General features: G+C 37.4%; 1 protein-coding gene and 1 long non-coding RNA gene across 3 annotated transcripts; both read left to right on the forward strand.

Moving 5' to 3' along the window:
• The first annotated feature begins 85 nt into the window (after nucleotides 1-85).
• LOC113066253 (spermatogenesis-associated protein 13-like) lies at nucleotides 86-21,683 on the forward strand. Of its 2 annotated transcripts, XM_026238088.1 has the most exons (14): nucleotides 86-1,142; nucleotides 8,065-9,513; nucleotides 13,162-13,200; nucleotides 13,428-13,868; nucleotides 15,019-15,163; nucleotides 15,287-15,405; nucleotides 16,078-16,257; nucleotides 16,669-16,854; nucleotides 17,159-17,338; nucleotides 17,422-17,654; nucleotides 19,338-19,467; nucleotides 19,637-20,009; nucleotides 20,109-20,183; nucleotides 20,942-21,683. In XM_026238088.1, exons 1-14 carry the CDS (start codon nucleotides 1,134-1,136, stop codon nucleotides 21,121-21,123), a joined length of 3,741 nt encoding a protein of 1,246 aa, XP_026093873.1. In that variant the 5' UTR covers nucleotides 86-1,133; the 3' UTR covers nucleotides 21,124-21,683. The 2 variants fall into 2 exon arrangements, with proteins under 2 accessions (XP_026093873.1, XP_026093874.1); XM_026238089.1 differs by lacking the exons at nucleotides 86-1,142; nucleotides 8,065-9,513 and adding an exon at nucleotides 12,545-13,044.
• A 1,610-nt stretch (nucleotides 21,684-23,293) lies between these two features.
• Nucleotides 23,294-24,713, forward strand: LOC113065958 (uncharacterized). Its single transcript, XR_003279100.1, has 3 exons — nucleotides 23,294-23,357; nucleotides 23,461-23,749; nucleotides 24,157-24,713. It is a non-coding gene; the product is annotated as an uncharacterized LOC113065958 (long non-coding RNA).
• The last annotated feature ends 1,502 nt before the right edge of the window (nucleotides 24,714-26,215 follow it).

Consider the following 26,215-nt stretch of genomic DNA (forward strand, 5'->3'; position numbering starts at 1 on the left):
ATTTACAATTATGACAATGTTACAGATAAGCCATTTATAATTAACAGTGCAATATTCCATAAAACAAAAAATAATTGTTAAATTTCATGGAGATTTTACCTGGTAGCAATTTCCTAGGGGATAAATTTGGATGAGGATCTGCCAAATGTTTAAATGTAATTAACAGGCTCATACTTGTAAAATTTGAATACACCCTTTGGCTAAAATTTGTGCTCATCCCACACTGTGTTAAAGAAATTAAGCTTGCTTAATATAATCTTGGATGTACAATGGAAGCATAATGGGGCCAAGTAATAACTAGTAAACACTGAGAAAAAAAACCCACTAAATTTAACAACCGCAAAGCAACACAATAGCATCCACCTTAGCAAGTTTTTCACAGACAAGTAGCAGCACTAACATTTTCCTTAGAATTTATTCCTATTTATTGGGCAGGGCTGAGCAGACGTGCACGGACCGCTACAGTCGTTTTGAGGGCTGAAACACGTCTGTGCTTCTTAAACTGCTGGTGATAGTCCAGATTTAAGGCATTACCTTGAGGAAAACGTTTTCTAAATGTTAAAGCAAAAATACTGTGATATCCCAGTTTATATAGCAGTCATAATGCTGGTGGTTTTGCCTGGCGTCCCGCGGGCAGACTATATAAACCGCGTATCACAGTCGACTTGTTTCTCCGCCCCGAAGCAACAAGTGCACTGATGCTGTCCAATACCGTCGCGACGCTGCCTGGAGTCATGGCTCTCTGGCTGAGCATTTGCAACGCAGCGGACCAACTTTAAACTTTTAACTGAAGCCGTTCTGACCCGCAAATCTGTCTCATGCCCGGTTAATTTCGTTCATGCGCCGTTAAATCGCCTGAGGGAGTGTCAGTGCTTCAGCCACACATTTCATGGAAGTTTTCCTTCTCGATAGAACTGTGACTTCGGGGTGTTTGTTCTTGTGAATACACGATAGACTGGCTGTCTGTGCACTATGTACTTTCGCATTCACCATCAGGCTGTTTAACGATTTCCGCTAAATTAATATGCGTAATTCGTCGGACATTGGACTGTCTGAGGAGTTAGTCGCGGCTGACGAGTCGATCGAAGCCGCAAAAGTGTTGTGACACCGGGCCAAGACTCCACTTAAGAAGTATGATAAAGGTAAGATTCGGCGTGTAAATAACAAATTATTGAAGCGGTTATTATATAGAGAGAACATAAGGATTTTTTAAATTATTATTAAGATGTCAATATTAACGTCAAATTAATTTAAAATCTGCGTTCATAAGTTTGGCAGCACTTTTATCATCTTGCCACAGCCGTTGGGTTCAAAAGAAGCTGAAGGGAGGAGGGGTATTGTGTGTGCGTTACTGTCCCACTGGTGGCCATAGTGATGTGGGGGCTGTTGGAGCGCGCAAAGCTTGTAGGGAGAGATCCGAGAAGACGAGGAGGGGGTTGGTGGTTGTTTGGGGTGGCGAGGTGCTTCTTAAAAAGCTTTATGGAGAGACTGAGTTAATTAAACTCACAAATAAACGAGAGCTCTTTTTTTCTTCTGTGGAAAAGACCCAGCTCCTTTTTTGTCTTCATTCATTTCCGGAGCTCGCCCTAAAAGCTGAAATATTTCTCTTGATCTGCCCTGCTTTAAAGGGTTTTCTTTGTGGTGGAACCAAAGGGGATTTTTCAGCTTTATTAAAAAACAAAAATTTCCTCCAGTGTTTTATAAATCTCTGCTTTTTAACATGGGGGCCGAGGCCCACTTGGGGAACTCAAAAATTCTTATTAACATTAAACCAGGCTACAGTGGTTTAGCTGGTCTCACGGTCTGGCCAAACTGAGGTTAAACGGTGGGTCATACTTTAAACCTCTCAAAATCCAGCTTGACCAGACTGGGAAACTAGTAAAGACAAGAAAACTAAAGTATTATTATTTATTTTAGCAGAAACCACCAAGTGTGCTGTTAAGCGACTATATGTATATAGTCGCTTATACCATGCAAGATCTTTTATTTTAATATTTTTTCAGATCAAATTTTATAAGATTGATTTTAAGGCCTGGCAAAATAATGATGAAACAACTAGAAAAATCCATAGATAAGAAATTGTGGGAACATACAATTCGCGAGACAATTCAGGAATTATAGAATTAAGCAAGGTTAATTATGTTAATCGTTTGAAATCAAGCAGGTTTGTCATCATTACAGCTAAAGCACCAGAAGTAAAGTATCTTAGCCTGCCTTCTAACATTGTCTTTGACAGTGGGGGTCCTTGAAACCCACTGTGAGAAGCACTGTTGTAAATGCATTCAAGATTTTTGTAAAATAGATTACATTTAGAACTGTAAGTGACTCATTTCTCATGCTTTAATATCTAAATGTCCTCTGTCCTCCTCTGTCCTTAATGTCTAAAGTCCTCCACATGTTTGTCATATACAAACCATGTGCTACTGTTGGCATCATAATTTATAACATATAAATTAAACATGCTAGAAATAGAATGTCAGTGCACAATCAAGTTCATGGTAACAGCTTGTTAAAAGTACTATGCCCATCACTTTCACTTCTCTAAACAATTGCCTTACTGTAAAACATCAACACACAGGCACTGGAATGCACTCCTTCACATATAATGAGGGCGTCTGCGTTATCACAATACACGCACAAGGAACTTTAATGCCTCACTGGGTGCCTCCTAATCTATGGCTGCCATAAATTAAGGCTAAATCTCACTTCCCACCCTCTTCTCAACGATCTTACTCCCTGATAGCGCACACATGCATTGATGTGTTAAAGTGTTTAATGGTGTTTTGTCAGTAGAAAGCATTTGTTTTGAAAGTGCTTATGTTTGAAAGTCATGTTATGCCATAGACAATTCTTTGAATTCTATGCATGCATATAGCTATAAGGGAAAAGTTCAAACACACAGTTTCATTATTTACTTGCCCATATATCGTTTCAAATCTGTGTAACTAAATTTCTACGGTGGAAAAAAGTTAATTTTTGAGAAATATTCTGGGTGCTGTTTTCTATGTAATAAATTAGAAAAAGGACTGGCTCCAAAATGACAACAAAAAAACACCACTATAAACATATCATAAAAGTGGTTCACAGGTCTTTTGCGCTATATTGCACTATACAAGTCTTCTGAAATAATATAGTAACTTTTGTGTTAGAAACAGGCAGAAAGTTCATTATTCAGAAGTATTCAGTTCATTTCAATTGCAGTGTTGATGTTGCAAAGTTGTCAATATATCCAGCTCAATTCAGTTCAAATGTATTCTCATCCAGTAGTTTCAGTGCAGTTACATTTATTATATTACTAAATAATAACTGCTTTATTATTATTATAATTATTATGCAGATTTTCTCTTGTGTTCCATTGAATAAAAAAGTAAGTTTCCAGATTTGGAATGACATTAGTGTAAATAAATAATAACAACAACTTTTTTTTTTCTTTTTCTTTTTTTTGGTGCACTGTCTCTTTAAAGGATAGTTCACTCAAAAATAATATTCTGTCATTATTTACTCACCCTCAAGTTGTTCCAAACCTTCTTTCTTCTGCTAAACATAAAAGAAGATAGCCATTGACTTCCACTGTTTTGCTTTTTCTCTCAGTATCTCAATGGCTACCATTAACTGTTTGGTTAATAACATTCTTCAAAATATCATCTTTTGTGCTCAGAAGAATAAATTAAGTCATACAGACTATAGGAACAGCTTGAGGGTAAATCAATGTTGACAGAACTTTCATTTTTGGGTGAAATATCCCTTTAAATCCAACTTCTTGCTCCACATGTTTAGTCAAAGGTCTGACCTTTCCATAAACCTTAGCGCTGTTTTGTTTTTTTGTTTTTCACATTTGTATTGACATGCACTTCCTTGACGTGTTTTCCACCAGTGGACTCGGAGTAGACAAATGCAGGTCATGAGACAGGTGAGATGAATGGGGTGTCAAATGTAGCTCTTGACGCTTCCCATGCCTGAAGCAGGCTGGGTGTGTCTGCCTCCTAACTGTGCTTCTTGTTCTCACTGACAAAGAGAACTGGGTCATAATATGGTAGGTGGTATCAGTAGCCCAACAGAAATAAGAAATCATAAACGCCAAACCTACCAGACTGATTTAAGAGGTTACTGCTTCAGTGAACATCATCTCTGTCTACACATGTGGTTATATGTGTGTAAGCGTATTTGACAGTATGTAGATTGATGCTAGTCCAGTTTTATAAAGCCTCATAATCAGATTAGGACAGGGAGAGGATGCTACACACGTTATCATGTGGGATAAGTGAGTGCAATCTTGTCCGGTGGGACGAGGAAAGCTAGGGTCTTTAAAAGGGTCCATTTTCACTGAAACTCTTTTTTTGGCCAGCGAAAGGATCATCATCGGGTGAGTCAGATTAAAACTTTTCACTGTCACTCCAAACATTGAATATAAATTTAAGATGATCGACAAAGATATAAATAAAGCAGAAAGTCTGGATGGCTAAAGGGCGGTGTTGCCATGATAAGCCAAAATGAAAGAGTAAAAAAAAAAGCTTGTTGCAATTGTGGCTTTGGTAATTTTCCTACTACTATTTAAATAAAGCAAGCAAAGACTTCATTCCATAATGATGTGACAGCATGGCAGGACTTGCTCATCTTGATGGGCAGATTAAGAGAACTGGTGTGGTTAGTTATTCTTAGGAATTTCCTTAGTCAGGAAGCATCATTTTGGGCTTGTCTCTTTTTATTTGTGTTGTATAAAGTCATTCTTCACAGCTGTCACCTTCATTTTAAAGGGACAGTTCACTCAAAAAACATACAATGAACACCGGGACATTTTTCAGTATATGTTCTTTTCTTTTCCTCAGAAGAAAGTCAGACAGTTTTGGAACGACATGTTGGCAAAAAAAAAAAGACAAAATTTGATTTCTTTTTAAATTGAATGTCCCTTTAAGAACTGATACATTTTTTTTTTTTTTAAAGCTCCAGGATCACAAATGTAATGTTTCACTCTGTAAAATAAATAAGAAAAAATAATTTAAATTACAAAAGTTAAATGTTTTATTTCTGTCTTAACTCATTTTGTGCTTCTTTTTTTTTAAACAATAGGTAGCCATTAAAGCTTCTCTTTTGTTCCCATATCTAAGGCATATTGTGATTTTTGGTTTTATTTCAATTACCCGTAGAGCTGTATGTGGATAAAAAAAAATATTTTCTCGAATTAAAACCCTAGATAAGTTGTTTGAATTTCTGGCACAAGGAAGTTTTGTTTATCAAGCATCATAAATTATCTTTCCTCCTCCATCTGAAGATGGAAAATGAGTAAAATAGTTTTTGACTGCTGTCTTTATGTATCATAAAGCGTGCTTGGCTTTAAAAAGGTCATGTCAGTGTTCAGTATGCATACATCAGTGCATATTAGTTGTAGGTGTGTTTTGGGTGTATTAGTGGCTTCTGTTGGCATGCTTGTGTCTATGTTTGTCTGAGTACTTGTTTAGGGAGTTTAGTTTGAGCCTGACTCCAGCTGGTAGCCTGGATTTCTAGTTAATTCTTACTTGGCAACACTGATGATGCAGAGGAGGAAGAGTATGGGAGAAGTACAGCTTTAAACTCAGAGATTTTGGACATGTGAGTAGACTGAGGAGTGACTTGGAAGTTGAGTTAATTGCATTCTTTCAAAACTCTAGTTAAACAGCTTTTTTTCTCATGCCTCGATGGAGCTAAGTGTTTATGGGTAGCAGATCTTGGTTTGATAGAGATCAGCATTTGAGTTGAAAACTGAGCTAGAATCAACCTATGCTCACACAGCTAGACAAAGTCAAGTCAAAATGTATTTCTATAGCAATGAAACACAGTATATACAAAGCATAATAGGAATCATGCATTATATAAAATATATATAAAAAAACACATTCAATTGGAATCAAAGCAAACAGACATCAAAACCTTAAACTGACATTAATCAAATGGCATAGAAAACAAGTAAGATTTGAGAACAGACTTAAAACTACAGGAGCAAGTCTCACATTTACAGGCAAACTATTCCAAAGTTTAGGAGCTGCAGCTGAAAAAGCCCGACAACCCTTGGTTTTACAGCAACACCGTGGGACAGTTAAGAGAAGGTGATTAGTAGCCCTAAGTGCTCTTTGAGGAGAGTAAGGTATCAGAAAGTCACTGATGTATTTTGGTGCAAGACCAGATAAAGCCTTGTACACAAAGACATGTATTTTAGCCATGCAATGTAAAGACGCTAAATTTGAAGTAATGTGATCCCTGTTTTTTGTTCCAGTAAGAAGCCTCGCTGCAACATTTTGGACAATTAGCAGATGAGAAATCTCTTTTTGAGGCAGGCCACAGTAAAGAGAATAACAGTAATCCAGGCGTGATATTATGAAAGCATGGATTACAGTCTCCAGATCTTTGTGGGGAAAAAACTGTTTCAGTTTAGTGATTGATCTCAGATAGAAGAAGCTGCCCTTTACCACTTTGCTATTTTTTTCTCAAAGCTGAGTAACGAAACAAAGATATAACCCCAAGAATTTGAGGTTTGAAGATTAGTAGAGAGAGACCCTAAATTCAAAACAGAAGACTAAAGGTCAAAAGGTAAACATGGTTAATCTATATACAGTGGTCCCAGGAAGATTTTGAACAGTTCACACTTGAATGTATGAATGTTTGCATTACAAAATCTTAAACCATGTGGCATTTATTGTAAAGAAAGATGGCAGAAACACACATTTCAGTCAATACGTGTTCAAAAAAAGAAACAATTTATTAAATAAAGATTAAATTAAGACTAAAAAGCAATTCTGGTGGTTAAAAAAATCCATAGTTAATTTGATGAACTGTGAGCTTGAAGTTGTTGAATAATGAAGTGGTCATAAATGAAAAGTCTTTGATGCTGCATGAAAAAGTTTGGAGATTTGAGAATCATGTCAGTGAGGTAAGATTGGATCACATTTAATCTACACTGTAAATATATATTTAATTAAATTTTCCACAGTTTCCTCAGCAACTGACAATCAATTTGTTATTTTAATTTGTGGGCTTTTATAAACAAATATTGATATTTAAAATTGATGTGTTTTATTTGTGATTAAACAGTTGATAGTACATCTGTTCATTCTGACTCTACATAAAATGGGTTAAAGCAGCTCAACCTCCTTAAGTGGACCCCTCTCTCCTCACTCAGAATATAGCTAGAAAACCTTGGGCAATTTATTGCATTAATCAGAATGGATTAGAGGATTTCATTGCCTAGTCATGCTCACGAAAGCCTTTCATCATAACGAACATCGCACCAGGCCACGGCGTTCCACGCCCTGATAGAGGGGCCTCTCTTTCTAAGGAAAAACGGCATAGCTTACATCTTTTACAGGACATTTTACTGCACTTAGTCTAACCTACTCATGAGCAAAGCTCTCATGCTACTAACTGACACCCTCCAATTTACCAGATAAAGGCATTATTCATCCATAGGAGGAACGCTGAAGCTTAATTTACTCTTGTGGGTGGATAAAGAACACTTTGAATAGCTTCACCTGTGCTGCGTTTTATTATTGCACAGGTCAAGTAATCAAACAAGTAATATGTGACCCTGGACCACAAAACCATTCACAAAATTTGAAAGCTGAATAAATAAGCTTTCCTTTATGGTTTGTTAATAATTATTCATTATTTGTTAAAAAATACTTACAGTAGGATATTTACAAAATATCTTTGTGGAACATGATCTATACTTGATATCCTAATGATATCCTAGATTTTTGCCATAAAAGAAAAGTCTATCATTTTGACCCATGCAATGTATTTTTGGCTATTGCTACAAATATATCCCAGCAACTTAAGACTGGTTTTGTGGTCCAGGGTCACATATAAGGATATAGTTGAAAGTTCTTTCATGACGTGACTTATCAAGGTTATGGTAATCATACTGGTGTTGTATTGTTTCATTGAAGTGTAAAGTTAAAATCTTTCTCAGACAAAACAGTGGGTCATTGATTGTCTCACTTCACGTCACTTGGTTTGTGTTCTTTGTTCCAAGACCTGATGCAAATTTGTCAGCTTGTTCAACAAGATTAAAATCTCTTTAATCTGGTTCTGCAGGCTCCTTCGTCAGACCCACAGGGCTCCTCTAGCAACAGTGACCTGCAGAGTGACCCTTTCACAGATAAGCAGCTGATGAATCCAAGTCTAAGGTCTGGTTGTACAGTCCATATGCAACCAGTCCTGTCCGAGCCTTGCTTTGAGGAAAACCGGCTTAACAGACTCAATTATCAGGCCCAGACTGTTCCTATGATTGCCGATGGCCAGACCAAACTGTATCTCTCTAGGGCTGTGCCTCTGTTTCCCACCCAGGCAAAATGTGAGGACAATGCTCTGCTCAGAGGACCACCCGTCACACCACAGGCTTGGTCTGGATTGGCCAGTTTCCGTGTCATGGGTTCTTTCAAAAAACTGCAGACTTCTGTGCTCCAAGGAATCCACAACCGGAGCAATGCAATGGTAGCTGGTCAAGAGAGAAATCTGTCCTCCATGTTTGAGGATGGCAGTAGTTTTTTAGTAACCAAGCAAGAGATTGCAACCAATCAAATCCAGGAACCTGACAAAGTATCAAATGGGATGACTCCAACCAGAAAGATGGCTTCAGTTTCGGATGAAGAGGACTGTGTGGAGGAAGTGTGTGGATTTCAGAGGAATTCCCATTTCTCTCAAAGTATCCGCAAGGCTTATGGGGCAGGACGGATCTCATTGCTTGACTTAGTTAAGACAGAGAGCCCGTCTACCAGTGAGCCTGACCCCAGAAGCACTGTGGAGTCCATCGTACCTTGCAAGAACCTTGAGACTCAAAAAAATGTCAATGTTCTCAAAAGACTAAGCAAGAGTGCAGATAATCTCCATGTCTTCAAAGGTCATTTTAGACGCAATGTCACCTTAGGTGAGCCACAGAACCCAGAATTCCCCAGTACTATAATTCTTCAACGGACCACCAGTTCTGTTTCAGCTGACTTGCAGGAACATGGTACAAGTAGACGCCAAAGCCCCATGTGGATGCGTGGACATCTGCAAAAACTTGTTGGAAGTTTAACTGACCTGTCAGTCAAGCGTAAAAACACGCCAGGCCCCGCCTCCAGAATATCTCTGTCACCTTTCAGTCAGCTACATGATGACTACTCCCGCAGAGCCCCATGTGTACCATTAAGTGGGCGTCAGCGGAGGCCTTCACCCACACCCAGCAAGGCCCAGCAGGCCAACACTCACCAACATATCCCAAATTTACACCCTGCACCCTCCTGTCCTGCTGTCTTTTGTTCCACTCTAAATGACTCTTTGGAGCCTCCTAATAAAACAACAGCCCTAATAAGTGACTTTGTTCAGGTGACTGTGTCCTCGATGGATTTGTGTTTAGATGCCCCAGTCTGTCCACTGGAAAAATACTGTGAACCTGTGGAGTGCCATCAAAATGGAATAAATAACCACTACTCACAAATGCCCAAGCAGTGCTCAAGCCCCAGTCAAAAGCAGACAGTCAATGTTGGTAACGTTAACTTGGAGGTAAGACAATCCTAATGAGTCCATATTGTCCAATTTAAACTGTTATGGCCTTCTTCTTCAATACAAGTTTAGATCTAGAGACCACATTTGTAGCTTTATGTCAGTAACCATAGAAAAAAATGGTTCTCAATATACAAAAGCACAGCAAGGACATTTACATTCACAGTTGTAATAAACTACAAAGATTTTTTGCGTAATCATGCTTTGTCCAAGAAGACACAATGCACAACAGAATATTTGAATGATTAAATACACATTGTGTGTCAGATCGTCATAGTAATTGTACTCAGGGGTAGATTTCTACATGCTGGATGTAACCAAGCTACAATTGTTTGTTCGGACTGGTACAATTTCTGTCAGACAAAAGTGTTTATATGTCAATTTAGGGAAACAAATTATTGCTTTAGACGTGAACCAAACTTTTAAAGTTCATGTAAAAGCTAAAAAATTTTGGCATGCATGAAACTATTGTGATATAATTATTAATCAGTCTTTTCTTTGTAAAATATTCTATTATTTCCACTTGTGTCAGGACCAGGTAAAATTGTAAAACCCAGCTAATTTCACAGTTCTTCAATGGAGATCAACTAGAAGTTTATCTTTCTAGAATGGTAGACCCAGATGATTCAGACAGGTTTATAATACAATTAAATCAATCTTTATTTATTTATTCATATGTTTAACCCACTGTCACCACAATTGTCTTTGGGACATTATGCTGTGAATTCTCATGTTGTGTTGAACCCAGAAGATTACTTTAAGACATGTACTAAATGTGTTTCAGAGTCAGTACAGCAAAACTGAAAAAAACAAATGTAATGTGTGCTGGTTATATTACAATTTGTGTTTACACAAAATCTTGACAAGATTTGCTCTGTACTTTTCTTAAGTAACTTTTTTGTCCTCCTCCTGACGATATTGATTAACTGTGGTTGATTGAATGAGTTTGACTGATAATAAGCAGCAAGACTGGAATGTGAATGTGAAATCTTTAAAAGTAGAAAACATGTCAGTTTGTAGAAGTCATATCAACGATTGCCGTAAAGTCAAAGCAGACAGTCTTTTTCTAACAGTGGTACTAAATATTTTTTGAGAATATCTGTACTAAAGTTTTTACAATGTGCTCTAATTTCAGAGTCTTGCATTAGATAACGTCAATCAAATGAGAGTAGACTCTGGTAAATATTCCGCGTTATAGCAGATCTGGCTGCAGAAAGACTGCACATTTGCAGCGGGCGAGACAGACACTTAAACACAGAGACGAGAGGATGTGTCAACGAACTAAAATGAAAAAAGCTAAAAGCATATAACGTTATATCATAAATTGTAAGCACATTCCAAAAAGTTCTTTTACAGGTAATCACCTTTTTTTTCAGGAAATCGAACCGGCATGAGAAACATTCACTCTTATGTAACTTACATCTCTGCACCTCACGGACACGAACTTAACACAAAACCTGACAAAACACTCGCAGTTAGTAATTTCTAAATGTGTTCACCACCAATCATATTCTGAGTAAAATTATCAGCAAAAATGTTTTCCCAGTGTAGTTCAAGGGAAAAGCAACCCAACTTACCATCTCGGTCGCTCGAAGAATAAATGGCGTCGTCGCTTCGAGAGGCAGCAGTCACTGAAGGGTGGAGTCCAGAAAATTCGAAAATTCTTTTAGTGTAAAAGTTCAATTACACTGAACATGAGTAGTTTTACACTATCTGGGGATTAATCACTTTTAACGCTGCAAATATTACACTGCTGATTTTACTGTGTGTGACTTGACATAGATTATTATTATCAAGTTAAGGAGTTCATTTTTAAAATAAGGTTGGTTTATGTGATGCTATAAAAACGGGAGTGTGAGGTCATGATTGACAGCTGAGACTGACAGCTTCGCTGAGCGAACAGAGGCACCAATGGACTTCATCAGGATCTTCAGGAAGAAATTGGAGTTGTATTTACCTTATTTTAACACAAGCCTCTTATATGAAAAATCAGCAGACAAAAATTAGACCAGTCAAGTTAATTTTAAAAAGTGTCAAGAGTGAGAGTGTGTTTGCAATTGACTCTGCAGGACTGTGGGCGGGAAGCGGCTCCACTTCACTCTCTACTGCACAGACTTTGGTACCAATTCAGTGCAATATGGCTGCGCCCTATTGGGACATTGGCAGTTTCACTTTTCTTCAATGGAAGTGAATGAAGGTCCGTTGTCCATCTTTTTTTACAGTCTATGGTTCAGACACCTTATAAAAGGGATTTTTGCATGATAGGTCACCTTTAAAACTAAAGGAATTTTAATTGTAGGCAGGAAAAAACGCCTCTGTATGTCCTTTATATGAATATAATTTATAGGGTAAGTTCACCCAAAAATGAAAAGTAGGCTCCGTTTTTCAGACTCCGTAAGAGTGGTGGCCGCCCTAGCATAAATGAAATCTTTTAAAGAACATTTCCAGGCGCCAGACAAGATTAATCAAATCAAAAAATTTAAGTTAACCCAGGATAGCCAAAAAAAGAAATCACCTCTTACAATAATAATAAAAATAAAACAGTCTAAGGAATAATTCACAAGGGAAATTTATTTCATAATGTCCATGAGAAAGAAAAACTTGTTTGAAAGCACACAGCATGCGATCAAGCGGTGAACTAAACCTTTAATATTGTTAATCTATATCACACAAAGAGTGCAGTTTTTTTATCGAGATATCAGCAGGATAACAAATGTAATATTAACACTGCAACTTATATTTTATATAAACAGTAGGCCTATTGCCTGTTTTTGCTCTATTTTGCCAAGTAAAATAGTTACACTAAGATCCCGGCACTGTTTTGCGTTTCTGAGCAATGCACAGGATGATGTTTCCTTATTGGATGAATCTGCTTTTTGAATGAATCAGTTGAATTAATGATTCAGTCACTCACTCATTAACAGAATCAAATGCTTAGTTCCTGAATGAATCAGCCATTTGAATGAAAAAGTTTTTAATTTCACATTTCAACAATTTTTTTATGTTTTAAATAATTTCAAATATGTGTAATGTTATTCAGCATTTTATGTTTAAAATAAAGCATTATTTATGCATTTGGAACTGCAGGTACCCAAAGATACGAAATGGATCTTGAACTTTCATGCTTTGCGTCAAATGTTCCTCAAAGAGGTGACCTTTGTATCTGATGATGCAACCACAGCCTATTTCTGATATCATTTTGAAGTCAATCAGGACAATCCGATGGATTTCATTGCTCTGATTTGATTTGTTGTTTTATTGGATGAATGACATTCACAGTTCTTCCTCTGGAGTGGTACAACCCAACTGTGTTACATAGGTTGCTAAGAGGCACACAGCAGGTAAAGTTAATAATTAGCTGACATTTATGATTAGCGAGATTGCCTAAACAGAGCTTCTGGACATGGGGCTGGACATGTATGAGCAAAGACATTGTCTCCTTCCCAGATGAACAACCCAAGGTTCGAAGTTCAGTAATCAAACCAAGTGCAAATGGACTCCAATAGGACAGAAAGAAGTAGACAAGCTACAGTGAGCCCAGTCAAACTTTGTTTTGCTTGTCTATTTGTGTGTGTGCATGGATGTGTTTGCATATATGTGTTGTGTACCTTCTTAAACATGGTGCTCATTTATTGTGTGCCTTTTCAGTGTCTATGGGCTGAAGAGAGAGAGACTGATGATCTTGAGGTAAGATATCTGTTATTTGTCATCTGTTTTTTTTTTTTTTTGTAAGGACACGTTAAATAAACAAAATAGAAGTATATTTTTCTGATTCCTGTAAAATATGCTATAAATTTAAAATAAATGTTAAAAACTAAGAACAATATTAATAAAATAATATAAATAACTAAATATGCCTACAATTAAAATGTATTATTTTTAAACTAACTGATGTTATTTGTATTCTCCTCTAGGCTTCATCAGATATCACAAAAGCGTTTCTCAAAAGTGATGAGATCTCAGCCGCTGCTGCTTCACCTGTCACAAACACCTGTTCCTCAGAATCCCCACTGGTGACTCCAACAACGCCAATCTCTCCACCCTTTACCAGTGACTCTCCCGATTTTGTAGTGGCCAGGAAAAGGGCAGGTCGCTCCAAACCCCGGCCGGTGTCTGACTATGGCCAACTGGCCAGCTCAAAGTACTGCATCCCAGAGGAGAACAGGGAGTCTGAGACTATGGACTACACTTCCCAGAAGGACTACAATACCAATGGCAGCTACACAGAGAGTAACAGACCTGAGAATGGTCAAACAGAGAGCAGAAAGAGACGTCCCATCTCTGATATTGGAGGAGTGGATCTGTTTTCATCACCCACTGCTGAGCAGAAGGATGACATTGAAAGCTTGCCTTCTGTAAGGCCATTTCTTCAAATATTGTTTTGTAGTTACATTTCTGCACCTTAGCCAAATCAAATTAAGTGTTTTAGAACAGGTTTTCCAAAATTTATGCAAACGGTCCATTGGATGAGGCTGGTTTTTGTGATTGGCTAAAGATACTAGTTGGGACGCTTAATGTAAGGTGTTAAAAAACAACACTTACAGCAGAATTAATGAGTACAACAGATATTTATGTGTCAGAAGCATTTGTTCATGCCATTGCTCAGATAGGCATTGTGGACTTTGAAATCTGCTTACATTGGCATTTATTTTGTAAGCAGATGCGTTCTTATCAAAGTAATTGATCAAAAATGTGCATATGTGCATTTATTAACAATTATTCTCAGTTAATCTGAATATATCAAGTACTATGATGAGTCAAGCTAAAGTCAGTGTATTTCGAGTGTTCAGCATTGAAGGCTGATGAAAATAATTTACATGGTACCTGGAAAAGTTTCTCAGAAGCTCAATCCTTAATAACACAGATTTTTGGTGATTTAAACACTAATGTGGTTCCAGTAGGTCTCTTCCTCAGGGTGTAGCATTATGGTTTTATAATGTCATAGTTCAGCTGGCTTGAAAGAACTTCTTAAACCCTGAACGTAACTACTTTTCTTCTTTAGCAACAACAACAATTTAGTAGAAACGCTGCATCAGACAGTCCTTGATTTCCTTGATGCATCACTTCAGTGACCTGTTAAATGGTGAATCTCATAAAACTTGTAATTAATATATAGGACCCTGGACCACAAAACCAGTCTTAGGTGTCATAAATGTCAAAACTGACATTTATACATCATCTGAAAGTAATAAATAATCTTTCCATTCATGTATGGTTTGTTAGGTAAAAAAAAATACATGGCTAAAAATACATGATTAAATACTGTACCTACAGGGTTAAGAGAGTGAAGTTAAAAGTTTTATTGTCCAGCATGAAATTCAGTGTTATGTTTGTAATGTTATGTACTTGGCTGAGCGGATGTGATGAAACTGCACTGTTTAGTATCTAATCATAGGTCACTGTCCTGCTCTGTACAGTCTCTGAACTCTGAACATAAGGCCTGCTGGACAATGGACTCCTTCTAAGGCTGCTGATTAAAGTCTACTCTGTCATGCTTTGTTTCAGCCGGTATCTCGTCCTCCAGTTCCATCTCACAGAGTGGCTCCATACCAGGCCGTGTCTGCCCGCCTGAGACCCTGCGTCTTCTCTCAGAGCACACCTATCGGTCTGGATCGGATGGGGCGGCACAAAATGCGCAGAGTGCTCAGCGGTGAGTATGTTTCGGTTAATATGCCTGAGTGTGTGCACTTGACCTCTAAACTTAAGATTGTTTTGATGAATACTAATTCTTGTGCTATAATTTCTAACCTCATTCAATGTGGTTATATTATAGATGGGAGCTCTGATCCAATGCTTGATGACTGTGTTAGTGAGGAGGACGGCAGCTTTGAAGAACTGACTAAAGGAACACCATACCTCCAACCAGAAGTCGACCTTTACACTCTCAATCAGGTATCATCATTTTAATTTGTATTTATTTTATTAAAATAATTGTTAATTAATTATATTATTATTCAATATAAATATTATTTAGCAATAATTATTTATTGTATTGTTATTTATTATATTATTATTATTTATTACATGAGCATATAATGATTCTAAGTACAATGTATAAGTACAAATGTGTTTATAAATAATATTCAATTTAAATAAATATATAATATTTTATATATTTACATTTTTGTAAACTGACTGTATTTGAGCAAATTTATTGGATAGATTTACTTTTTTTTAAAGATATGACTGTATTTCATCACTTGAACATTATTGTAAAGATATTTATCAAATATACCATTAATTTTCTTTTTACAGTAGGGGTAACATTTTTAAAGTAGCGCACCTTTGATGTTAGCTGTGCACCTTTAATGTTATATGAGATCTACTTTCAGCACATTTACAGGTTAATTTTTCATTTTTACTGTTGTTTGCACTTATAGGCTGTGCTATACAGGTCGTATTTCAGTGTTTATCTTATGTGTTCAATCATGTTTTATGTGCAAAGTGTTTGCATATGTACTTGTGTGGGATCATCACACTTCTAGTACTGTTCTTATCGTGTCTTTTTATCTGACCTCTAGCCTCAATATGTTTAGCCTGACTATAATGTCTCTCTTTCTCCAGTATATACAGTCAGGTCATGCCGTGTATGCAGAGGCTCTGTGGGACCATGTCACAATGGAAGAGCAGGAGCTGGCTTTCAAAGCCGGGGATGTGATCCGGGTTCTGGATGTGGGGGAGCAGGACTGGTGGTGGGGGGCAGTGGGTGACCATCAGGCCTGGTTTCCCTCCAGCTTTGTGCGAGTGAGTTGCACTATAACAATTTCAAGCCACACAGCTTGAAAGTAATGCTTAAACATAGTAACTCATTCTGTGTGATTGCTACGGGTGACCCAAGAGGAAATGCGTCAAATGTGTCATCACGACTGCATGTGCTGATTGACCGGTTTGGAAGAGACACAGGTGTATGGAATGGTGCTTTAAATTGTTCTTTGCTGTAGATGAATGCATCTCATTGTCAATCTATGGCTCTTTTAAGAACCAACAAGATGAGTCAATCAGACACAAAGAGGCTGATTCGATCAAGACTTCCTGTAAATGTGGATCAACCAGTTGTCTCAATCACAATTGTTTGTTGTCTTAAATTTGTGGCTAATCATGGCTCCCCTCAGTTTGATCCTCTGGAATGAATCCTAATGATGTGTCTCTGTCAAGGTTTGGGTGAATCAAGGGGATTCCAGCAGTGATAGTGTGGAAATCACACTGGATGCAGATGAATCTGTCCAATCAGATGCACATAAACAAAACTCACAGCACAGACAGCAGATGAGAGCCAATGTGGTCAAAGAGATCATGGACACAGAGCGCGTTTACATCAAACACCTCAAAGACATCTGTGAGGTGAGCCTCCATCCCTTTTATTTACATGAGTTAAGTCCAATGTAAATAAAAAGTTTCTGTGAAAAGCATCTTCACCTTTGGATATCTTATCAATAAATGAGTTAAGAAAGAGGTGGTAAATATTCCATAGCTCAAACTTATTATAGTTTATCAGTCAGATTGTGTTTATCCAGCAGTCTCATTGATGACCTCTGCTGTTCAAATGCATAAAAAATATTTTTTCAGTGAAGGAAACCTTTCCAAATCCATGCAGAAATATCTAAACGCTATTATTTGTTCAGTCCAAAATGATTTGTTGTTGTAGGGATATATCCGTCAGTGTAGAAAGCACCCTGGCATGTTTACTGATGCACAGCTAAAAACAATCTTCAGCAACATTGAGGACATCTACAGGTTCCAGAGACAGTTTCTCAAGGACCTAGAAAAGAAATACAACACTGAAAACCCTCATCTCAGTGAGATTGGCTCCTGCTTCCTTCAACAGGTACCTTCACATGCACAAGAACCGTTGGAATGAAAGTTTTCCTCACAAATTGCTCATATTCCTTTATATCTTTTTCTCCTCAGGAGGATGGTTTCTCCATATATTCTGAATACTGTAACACACATCCAGTGGCATGCACTGAATTGCAGCGATTGATGAAACAAAGCAGATATAAACACTTCTTCGAAGCCTGTCGTCTCTTACAGCAGATGATCGATATCTCCATTGCTGGCTTCCTACTCACACCTGTACAGAAGATTTGTAAATACCCTCTTCAGCTGGGAGAGCTTTTGAAATACACACCCAAAGACCACAGGTAGCTCATTCTCATACACAAGTTTGGGGTTGGGAGGATTTAGTTTTTATGTTATTTAAAGTCTCTTATGCTCACTAAAGCTGCATGTTTTTCATTCCATGCTTTACTTTTCCATTGTTTTTCTATGTAAACATGCGCTAGACGGACGTGTATGACCATTTCTCTCACGTCTCACTTCTTTTGCAGTGCCTCACACTTGAGCGTTGCATTTTTAAGACGCTCATCAGTGTCAGTTCTAAAACAGTAGATCAATCAGAAGACCCTGGAGACAGGGCAAGCGTTGCAAGCTTTTGTTTATAATGGCAATTTGGCATGGCAACTGTTTTATGGACGTCAACATGGTGGTGGAAGAATTCTGCACTGTGCTTTAAAAAAAAAATACATTGAGCGAAATACTGTGCCTTTATGTTTTTAGATGGAAAGACGTGTTCTGTGTGAATGGCCTTTAAAAGTATTAAAGGGCTAGTTCACTCAAGAATGAAAATTCGTCCATCTTCTACTCAACCTCGAAGCATCCTAGGTGTATGTGACTTTCTACTTTCAGAATAATCCAATCGGAGTCGTATAAAAAATTTTCCTTGCTCTTCCAAGCCTTTCAATGGGAGTGACCGGGTATTTGTCAACAGTTCAGAAGACGTGAAATAAAGTGCGCGCATCTGTAGTTAAACCTCCCTCACACGGCCACAGTGAATAAAGACCCCCTGTAGTGAATCCATGCGTTTTTGTAAGATAAATATCCAGATATCAAATGTAATAAACACTTTTTTTCTCACTTCTGCTGACTGTTGGGAACCAGAAGACGTGCAGGTGGATGTTGTGGTTCGTCAGCGCTCTGTGGTTTGTGACGAGCGCGGAGAGAGAACGAAACAAAATGCTGGCCATGAATTAGAAGCACAAAACGAGGATTTATGAAGAAAAACGTTGGAGGATTTTATGATTTATCATGATCGGCCGATCGTTAATGCGCATCTCGTCAGTAGATGCGCAAATAAACGCTGAAAATGAACGTGGATTTGCGCATCTTCTCAGTTAACAATGGCTCTGTGTAGTAACAGCTGCTCTATGTGATGGAATTTATCGCTGATTAGAGAACCGGCTTTACTGACGAGATGCGCATAACGAGCGGCTGATCGCACCCCTAGAGGATTTCAATATAAGCCAAGCGGAGACTGGTTTTCCTTTGCTAAAGTGAGGAAACTTTGTTTCCTTTGGTCTTACATTTCCCAGAGGTGCGCGCGACGCATACGTCTTCCATCTTACACCTGCACATCTTCCGAATCCCACAGTCATGTTAGAAAAAAAGTGTTTATTACGTTTGAAATCTGGATATTTATCTTACAAAAACACATGGATTTCCTACAGGGGGCTTTTATTCACCGGCCAGAGATGTGTTAGGGATGTTTTATCACAGATGCACGCATTTTATTTCCCGTCTTCTGAACTGTTGATAACAAACACCCGCTTACCCCCATTGAAAGGCTTGGAAGAGCAAGGACAATATTTAATATAACTCTGATTGGATTATTCTGAAAGTGTAAAGTGACATACACCTAGGATGCTTCGAGGGTGAGTAGAACATGGATGAATTTACATCTTTGGGTAAACTAACCCTTTAAATCCTTTCAAAAAAATGTACTCACCCCAAACATATTTATATATTTTACATTTTTATTTTCTCCTCAGTGATTACCCAGGGATGTGTGCTGCACATAAAGCCATGAAGAATGTGGCAAGTCTGATAAATGAGAGAAAAAGGCGACTTGAGAGCATCGACACCATCGCTCACTGGCAGGTGGCCATCCTCCACTGGGCGGTCAGTGATATTTACACACATTTACACGCTGATCTGTTTATTAGGTTACTCATTTTTTAATGTGCTGGGTCATTCACAGGGCTTGATGAGACTTTACGTACTACAGAACAATCATTTCAGATCTCAAAGCTTGTTTGCAGATTTAAAAATAGAAATATATTCCCTTTAGGGTGATGATGTGTTAACACGAAGCTCTGAGCTCATCCACTCCGCCGAGTTAATGCGGATAGTGCGGCCCGGTAAGACGCAGCAACACAGCTACTTCCTGTTTGACCACCAGCTGGTGTTCTGTAAGAAAGACGTCCTGCGGAGAGACCTGCTACACTATCGTGGTCGTATGGACACTGACCTACTCGAGCCACTCGACCTGCCTGATGGACGGCACGCTCAGCTGGGCCTCCTGAAGAACGCATTTCTCCTGCGGCATGTAGAGAACCTGAATGTCCTGTGTGTGTTGTGCTGCAAAAAAAGCCAGGACAAGCAACGCTGGCTGCAAGCATTTGCTCGTGAGCGCAGACGGGTACAGGAAGACCAAGAGATGGGTGAGTCTCACAGTTGAAGGAATATGTGTTCTGTTTTGGTATAAAATGTTCATGCCATGAATTTAAAGAATGACATTCATTATTTCCGTCGCTTTTCAGGGATGGAGATTACTGAGGCCCAGAGGAAGCAAGCAGTTCACAACGCCAGGAAATCTAAACACGGAAAAATGAAAAGTATGTATCTTTGTTGTCTTGTGCCATTATTGGAACTGAGGTCAAAGCAGGGTTATACTAGTTGTAGTATATATTTATTTATTTTTTAATGTAATTTTTCATTTTATTTCAGTTCTAGTGTGTCTTTTCCAATTTATTTAATTTTCTAGTTTCAATTTATTTAGTTTTTATTTTAGGTTTTTATTTTATATTCATAAGATTTATTTTAAAATCATGTTTAATACAGGTGAGATAAACCATATATCAAAAATAAATATAATATTGGACTCATGAAAATGTATTCTAATTTAGTTTCAGTTTTCATTAAATTTTAGTTTTATTTTATTTGTTTACAATAATAACACTGGGTCAAAGTCTCTTTGGTGGTACTTTCTGTTCTTATTCATTTGTCTCCTCAATTTAGTTTAAATGTTTAATGTTGTTTTTTTATATGCTAAATTAAGATTAAAAGCATAAAGCATTAAGTGTAATTGATTGATTTCTAAAGGCATTTTTTTAATTAATACATGCAGGTTATAAAGGTTTTAGTTTTTATATTGTACTATATATAACATTTTTTTTTTTATTTGATTTCAGTTGGTTGTCACAGATTTCATTTGATTCATTTAGTGACCATCATGTCCATGGCCCCATGAAGCTATTTTCTATCTAGGCAATATGTATACATTGGAAATTAAATGATTTCCAAAAACTGTTGGCTACGATTTAATTTTAATACCATGAAGTCCTACTCCCATTTTGTGTCTGTGTGCTTCCAGAAATGAATTATTCCGATCATCCTATGCCTCCTCAGCATCAGCCGCTACATCCTCTCCATCAGCGACATGTGACTGTGCCAACCAGCATCCCCCAGCAGCAGGTCTTTTCTTTAGCAGAGCCAAAGAAGAAGCCATCTCACCTGTTGTACACACTTGCACGCAGTGCCCTCTTCAGGAAATGAAATAGTGTTTTACATTGTGCCGATGAGATCCATAAATAATGAAATATTACTGGACTACACTTCTGCTATGTCACACATGTGTATATTTATATACATATAAGTAGGTATGTGTGTACAAATGACATATGTGCCTCAATATAAATGGTCATTATTGAGCCTCAGTGTGGAAAGTGTTAGTTTTATTTAAAAAATGTTGTCTTGTCATTTTACTGATATTGTCAAAAAGCTGCTTCCCATTGGGTTTCACTCATCCGTCACCTCACCTAAATGTATGTCTTTTATGACAAAGACTTGTGTTCTGCTTTTTCACTACATGTCTATATGATTGTATTGCTTTAGGCTGGAGCCTTGTAAAATGTAAAAACAGAACTTTTTTTTTTTAAGTTTCGGTTGTCTCTATGGTATAAAGAGGCTGAATGCATGCCACAAGTGTGAGTAATTCATGCTGCTAGACCCCTCCATGTTCCCGACAAAATAACACGAGTCACTTTCGTTGTTGTTATTGCGAAATCACAATATTGTGGGATATCCTTCAAATAAAGAAAAAAAGTATACATGTATTTCATCTTGTTTTTGATTGCACATTTTTTTATTATATTTTTATTGTATTAACAGTAACTACGCTATTTTGTCATAAACCACAGTCACTGTGGCGGTTTCTGTGAGGGGTAAAACATTTTGACCTCTGTTGAGATTATGAATTTAGAGGCAGCTATGAAGTTATAGGCTTGGCCTTTGTTTGACTGTTCAACCCACTGATCTATAGCCTATATATCTATAATAGACGAGTGGTAGAACCACTGATGGCAGATGAACTACTGACAATGTCTTTCATACGTTTTTGGACCTTGACAGTGTAATTTATTTGACAGTCAATGGGAAATTCTCAAGCCTCGCAATATGTTGACCAACCCTTCAGTTTTGCAAGCAAAATCATTAGAATTGCATGCAAAATTATGTTTTCTCTTCTATAGTAACTGTTGTTTTGCTCACTCTGATATATTTTGCTTGCACTTACATTTTCTCCCTACTCACACTTTGAGTCCCTGGCTCGGGCTGCACTACATGTCTCACTTTTTTATTGCGTCATAAACTAGTTAAGACACATACACATTAAAAACCATAAATAAATAAATGAAAAACAGACATATATGTTAAGCATGGCATGTAAGTGGTGGCCAGGGATGGGTAGTGTTCTGGGGATGGGGCGGAGGGCTTTGGGTCCTGTTGCCCCGCAGCGTCTTTCCCTGGCACCCCTGTTGTGGCTTGACATGGGCTGAGGATTAAATGACTGTATATTGTAGCCACCAATATTTCCACAACCTTCTAAGAGACTCCAAAAGTTAATTTAGGACCACCAAGTTTCACATTAGACTGGCTGCCCATTCAACCCAAAATTGCCTTTTTGTTCCCATGATGATATTGCTTCTACAATTATGATCTGTTGACCTTTTTGTGTTGTTGACTTGAAATCATGTTAGGTAATTGGTGTGTGTGTGTGTGTGTGCGCGCTTGTGTGTGTTGAATCAGAGGGAGGTTACAGGAGACAAGCTGAGCTTTCATCACGGTTCATTCTCTTCCTTGAACGCTCTCTGATTTGAATGGTTTTGGCTCATCAGATGCACCTGTCATGACTGAGCAGGTTATGCACATACAAATATACACTTCTGGTCAAAAGTCTGGAATAATTAAGATTGTTTAATGGTCTTGAGAAAAGTCCCTTATGATCACCAAGGCTGAATTTATTTAATAAAAAATTCAGTAATATTGTGAAATATTACATTTTAAAATATTATTTCTTAAATATGTTGAAAACAGCTGTTTTTACTGCTTAATATTTTTGTGGAAATAATTTTCCTTTTTTTTTTTTTATTCTTTAATGAATCGAATAAGAGATAAATAAATCAATTATTTCATACATTTGATTAGTAGTGTGCATGCACACATTTTTGCATTGTTACATATAATTTCAGATGCTTGTACACTAACACATAGTGTTTAATCTGCTTGTTTCCATCATGTTTCCATATGATTTAGCCTGTGGCAATCCCACCACTTCAAAACGTGTATCAGACAGCACTCCCAACCAGCAGCGTATTGTGGGCGGGATCAATGCACTGGAGGGGGAGTGGTCATGGCAGGGCAGCATGCATTTTTCTGGACAGCTGTATTGCAGAGCATCTCACATATTTCATCAGTGCACTGTTTCAGCAAAGAAAGGCGATGAACGTCAGGTAGACCTTCAATGTACATTTCTGAGTATCAAAGTTTTTTTTGATAGCAGCATTGAGCTGGTCTTAATGCAGTTTGAGCTTATGTGATCTTTGACACTTTTAGGTTGCCAGATCCACGTATGTGAACAGCTCATCTGGGCATGCTAAACCAGGGCAGTGCCAAGCATGTGGCCGAGATCCATCGAATTGTGGTGCATGAATTCTACAGTGCGAGAAATTTTGACTATGACATCGCCCTTGTGCAGTTGAAGAAGGCCTGGCCCAGCAGTCTGGTAAAATATATCCACAGTATGGTACAATAAATACAATATACCTTCCTGCGGCCCCTTCACAGACCTTCACTGAGGGACATCGCTGCTGGGTCACCGGTTGGGCCTACCGTTCTGAACAGGGTAAAGAGCTCAAAAACACTGAGAAATTGTGTAAGAATAACATTCGAAATGTATTTGAAAGAAATATACCATAATCACAAGACTGCAGTTATTTGATAAAAAACACAGTAATATTGTGAAATATTATTACCATTTAAAGTAATTGTTTTCTATTTCTATATATTTTAAAATGTAATTTATGTGCCTGTTTTTTTTATTAGATATTATAATTATTTTACTGTCATTTTTTATTTGTCTTTGCTGAATAAAAGAATTCTTTTTTTTTCATTAACATTTAAAAACCCAAACTTTTAAATGATAGTGTAACTAGAAAAAGTCAGTTTTTCTTGTTTTAATGTTGTTGTTTTTTTTATAATATTTTTACAATAGATGGCATATAAATGGCATATTTCCTTCTGTTTATACAGATAAGGTTCTACCCACTGTATTGCAGAAGGCAGAAGTTAGCATTATAGGCCAGAGTGAATGTAAGAGAAGCTATGGCAGTGTCACCCCACATGCGGTGTGCTGGTGTGCCTTCAGGAGAGCAGGGTGCCTGCCTGGTGAGGGGAGATAACACTCATTGGACTGGTTCCTGCTTTATGAACCAAGCATAAGCTTAGTATCTCTTTCAAAACATTATTAAAAGACCTAATCTCTCTTGTTGATGAAAGTGAGCTGTCTCTGGATTTTTACATAACCAATTTTTAATTCCAGGGAGGTTCAGGGAGTCTCTGTCCTGTCGAGCACACTCGGGCCGCTGGTTTCTGACAGGCATTGTGAGCTGGGGTTCCGGCTGCGGCAGACTCAACCTTCCCGGAGCTCAGACTGGATCCAAAGACATATTAAAAAATTATGAAACAGCCAATAAATCGACCTTACAATAAATTATGTATTTCACACACTCAAAACAAGCCATTGTCATCTCAACAACTGTTCCCCAGCAAATACATGTGTCTGTCAATCATGTAACACCATTATATTACATTTGTCTGGGACAATTAACTTCTTGTAGTCTTTTTTCAGCAATAATTTCTGCCAAATAAAAGACCAAAAAGTTAACTTTTATATTATATAGTGTGTATATATATTAAAGCTTTTTAAACTATCTAAATTATTATAGATAAAAAATGGCATATAGTACTGAAGAAACAAGCAAACAGCAGAAACAAGGCTGTTTCTAGATGGTGTTCCAGCTTGGTCAGCTGGTTTTAGAGGAGTTTTGACCACTTTTTTATCTGGTGAGAATGGAAGGCCAGCTTGACCATCTTAGCCAGGGGTCCGTTTGCCAACAGCAACTATAGTCACAAGTTCTGTCGTTACCAATAGAGTTCAATGGAATATACCACCAGAGTTAGCTAACAATGCTTTTTGGAAACACACCCCAGGTTGGGAGACCAGCTAGAACCAGCTACTTCCAACTTAAACCAACTAACACCAGATAACCATCTTAGGCTGGTTTCAGCTTTTTTCCCCAGCATGGTTAGTACTAATATAATCATATTATCATATAAAATGAACAAAACTTAATTGTTAAATAATATTAATAGTTTCTAATGCTGTCAAACGATTAATCACGTTTAATCATATCCAAAATAAAAGTGTTTTGTTTATATAATATATGTGTGTAGTGTGTATTTATGTAGTGTGTATTTATTTTTATATATAATTGCACAACCATGTACATATTTTAAAAAATATTTACATGTAAATATATTCATATATAATCTGTAAGTATAACTATTTTATATATATAAAAACATTTTTCTTAACCTATATATACATGTATGAGTGTTTGTATATATATATATATATATATATATATACACACACACAAACACACACACATACAGTACACATTGCATATATTATGTGAACAAAAACCTTTATTTTGGATGCAATTAATCACGATTGATCATTTGACAGCACTCATTGTTTTATTACACACATTTGTGGAATTCTTATCTCAGATTGGTCAGTTGTGTCGGCTTTAGGTGGGTTAAAATATATTGTGTAATGACGCTAAACTGGATTTTTCACCGTTGTCCATGTCTGTTTTTATACAATCTATGATGGCAACATGCCGGCGGTGGCACCTGTAAGCCGGTAAACCGCGGTCTTTCAGGCCAAATCGGTACAGCTCATTGGTGCCATCTTCCGACTCAAAATAGTTAATACAACCATTAGGGGTTTCTGAGCTTCTCATTTAAAAAAAATGACTCGGACGACCCAATGGATGTTAGAGAGGTTTTTTTTTTTTTTTTTTTTAAAGGTAAACATGTTACTTTGTAGCTAAATATGGTAATAATGTCAAATAATGATTGATAATTATAATAATAGTCTATATGAAGTAGTGCTCTAATAGTGTTTTTACAGTGTTTGCCTTATTGCTAAGAAACATTCATTCAATCGTTCATTTATCGGTCAAACAGACATGGAAGCAGGCACATTATTATATGCACAAGCATAATTTATATAGTATATATA

This window comes from Carassius auratus, chromosome 49 (assembly GCF_003368295.1).
Source record: "Carassius auratus strain Wakin chromosome 49, ASM336829v1, whole genome shotgun sequence".
Classification (NCBI taxonomy): Eukaryota; Metazoa; Chordata; class Actinopteri; order Cypriniformes; family Cyprinidae; genus Carassius; species Carassius auratus.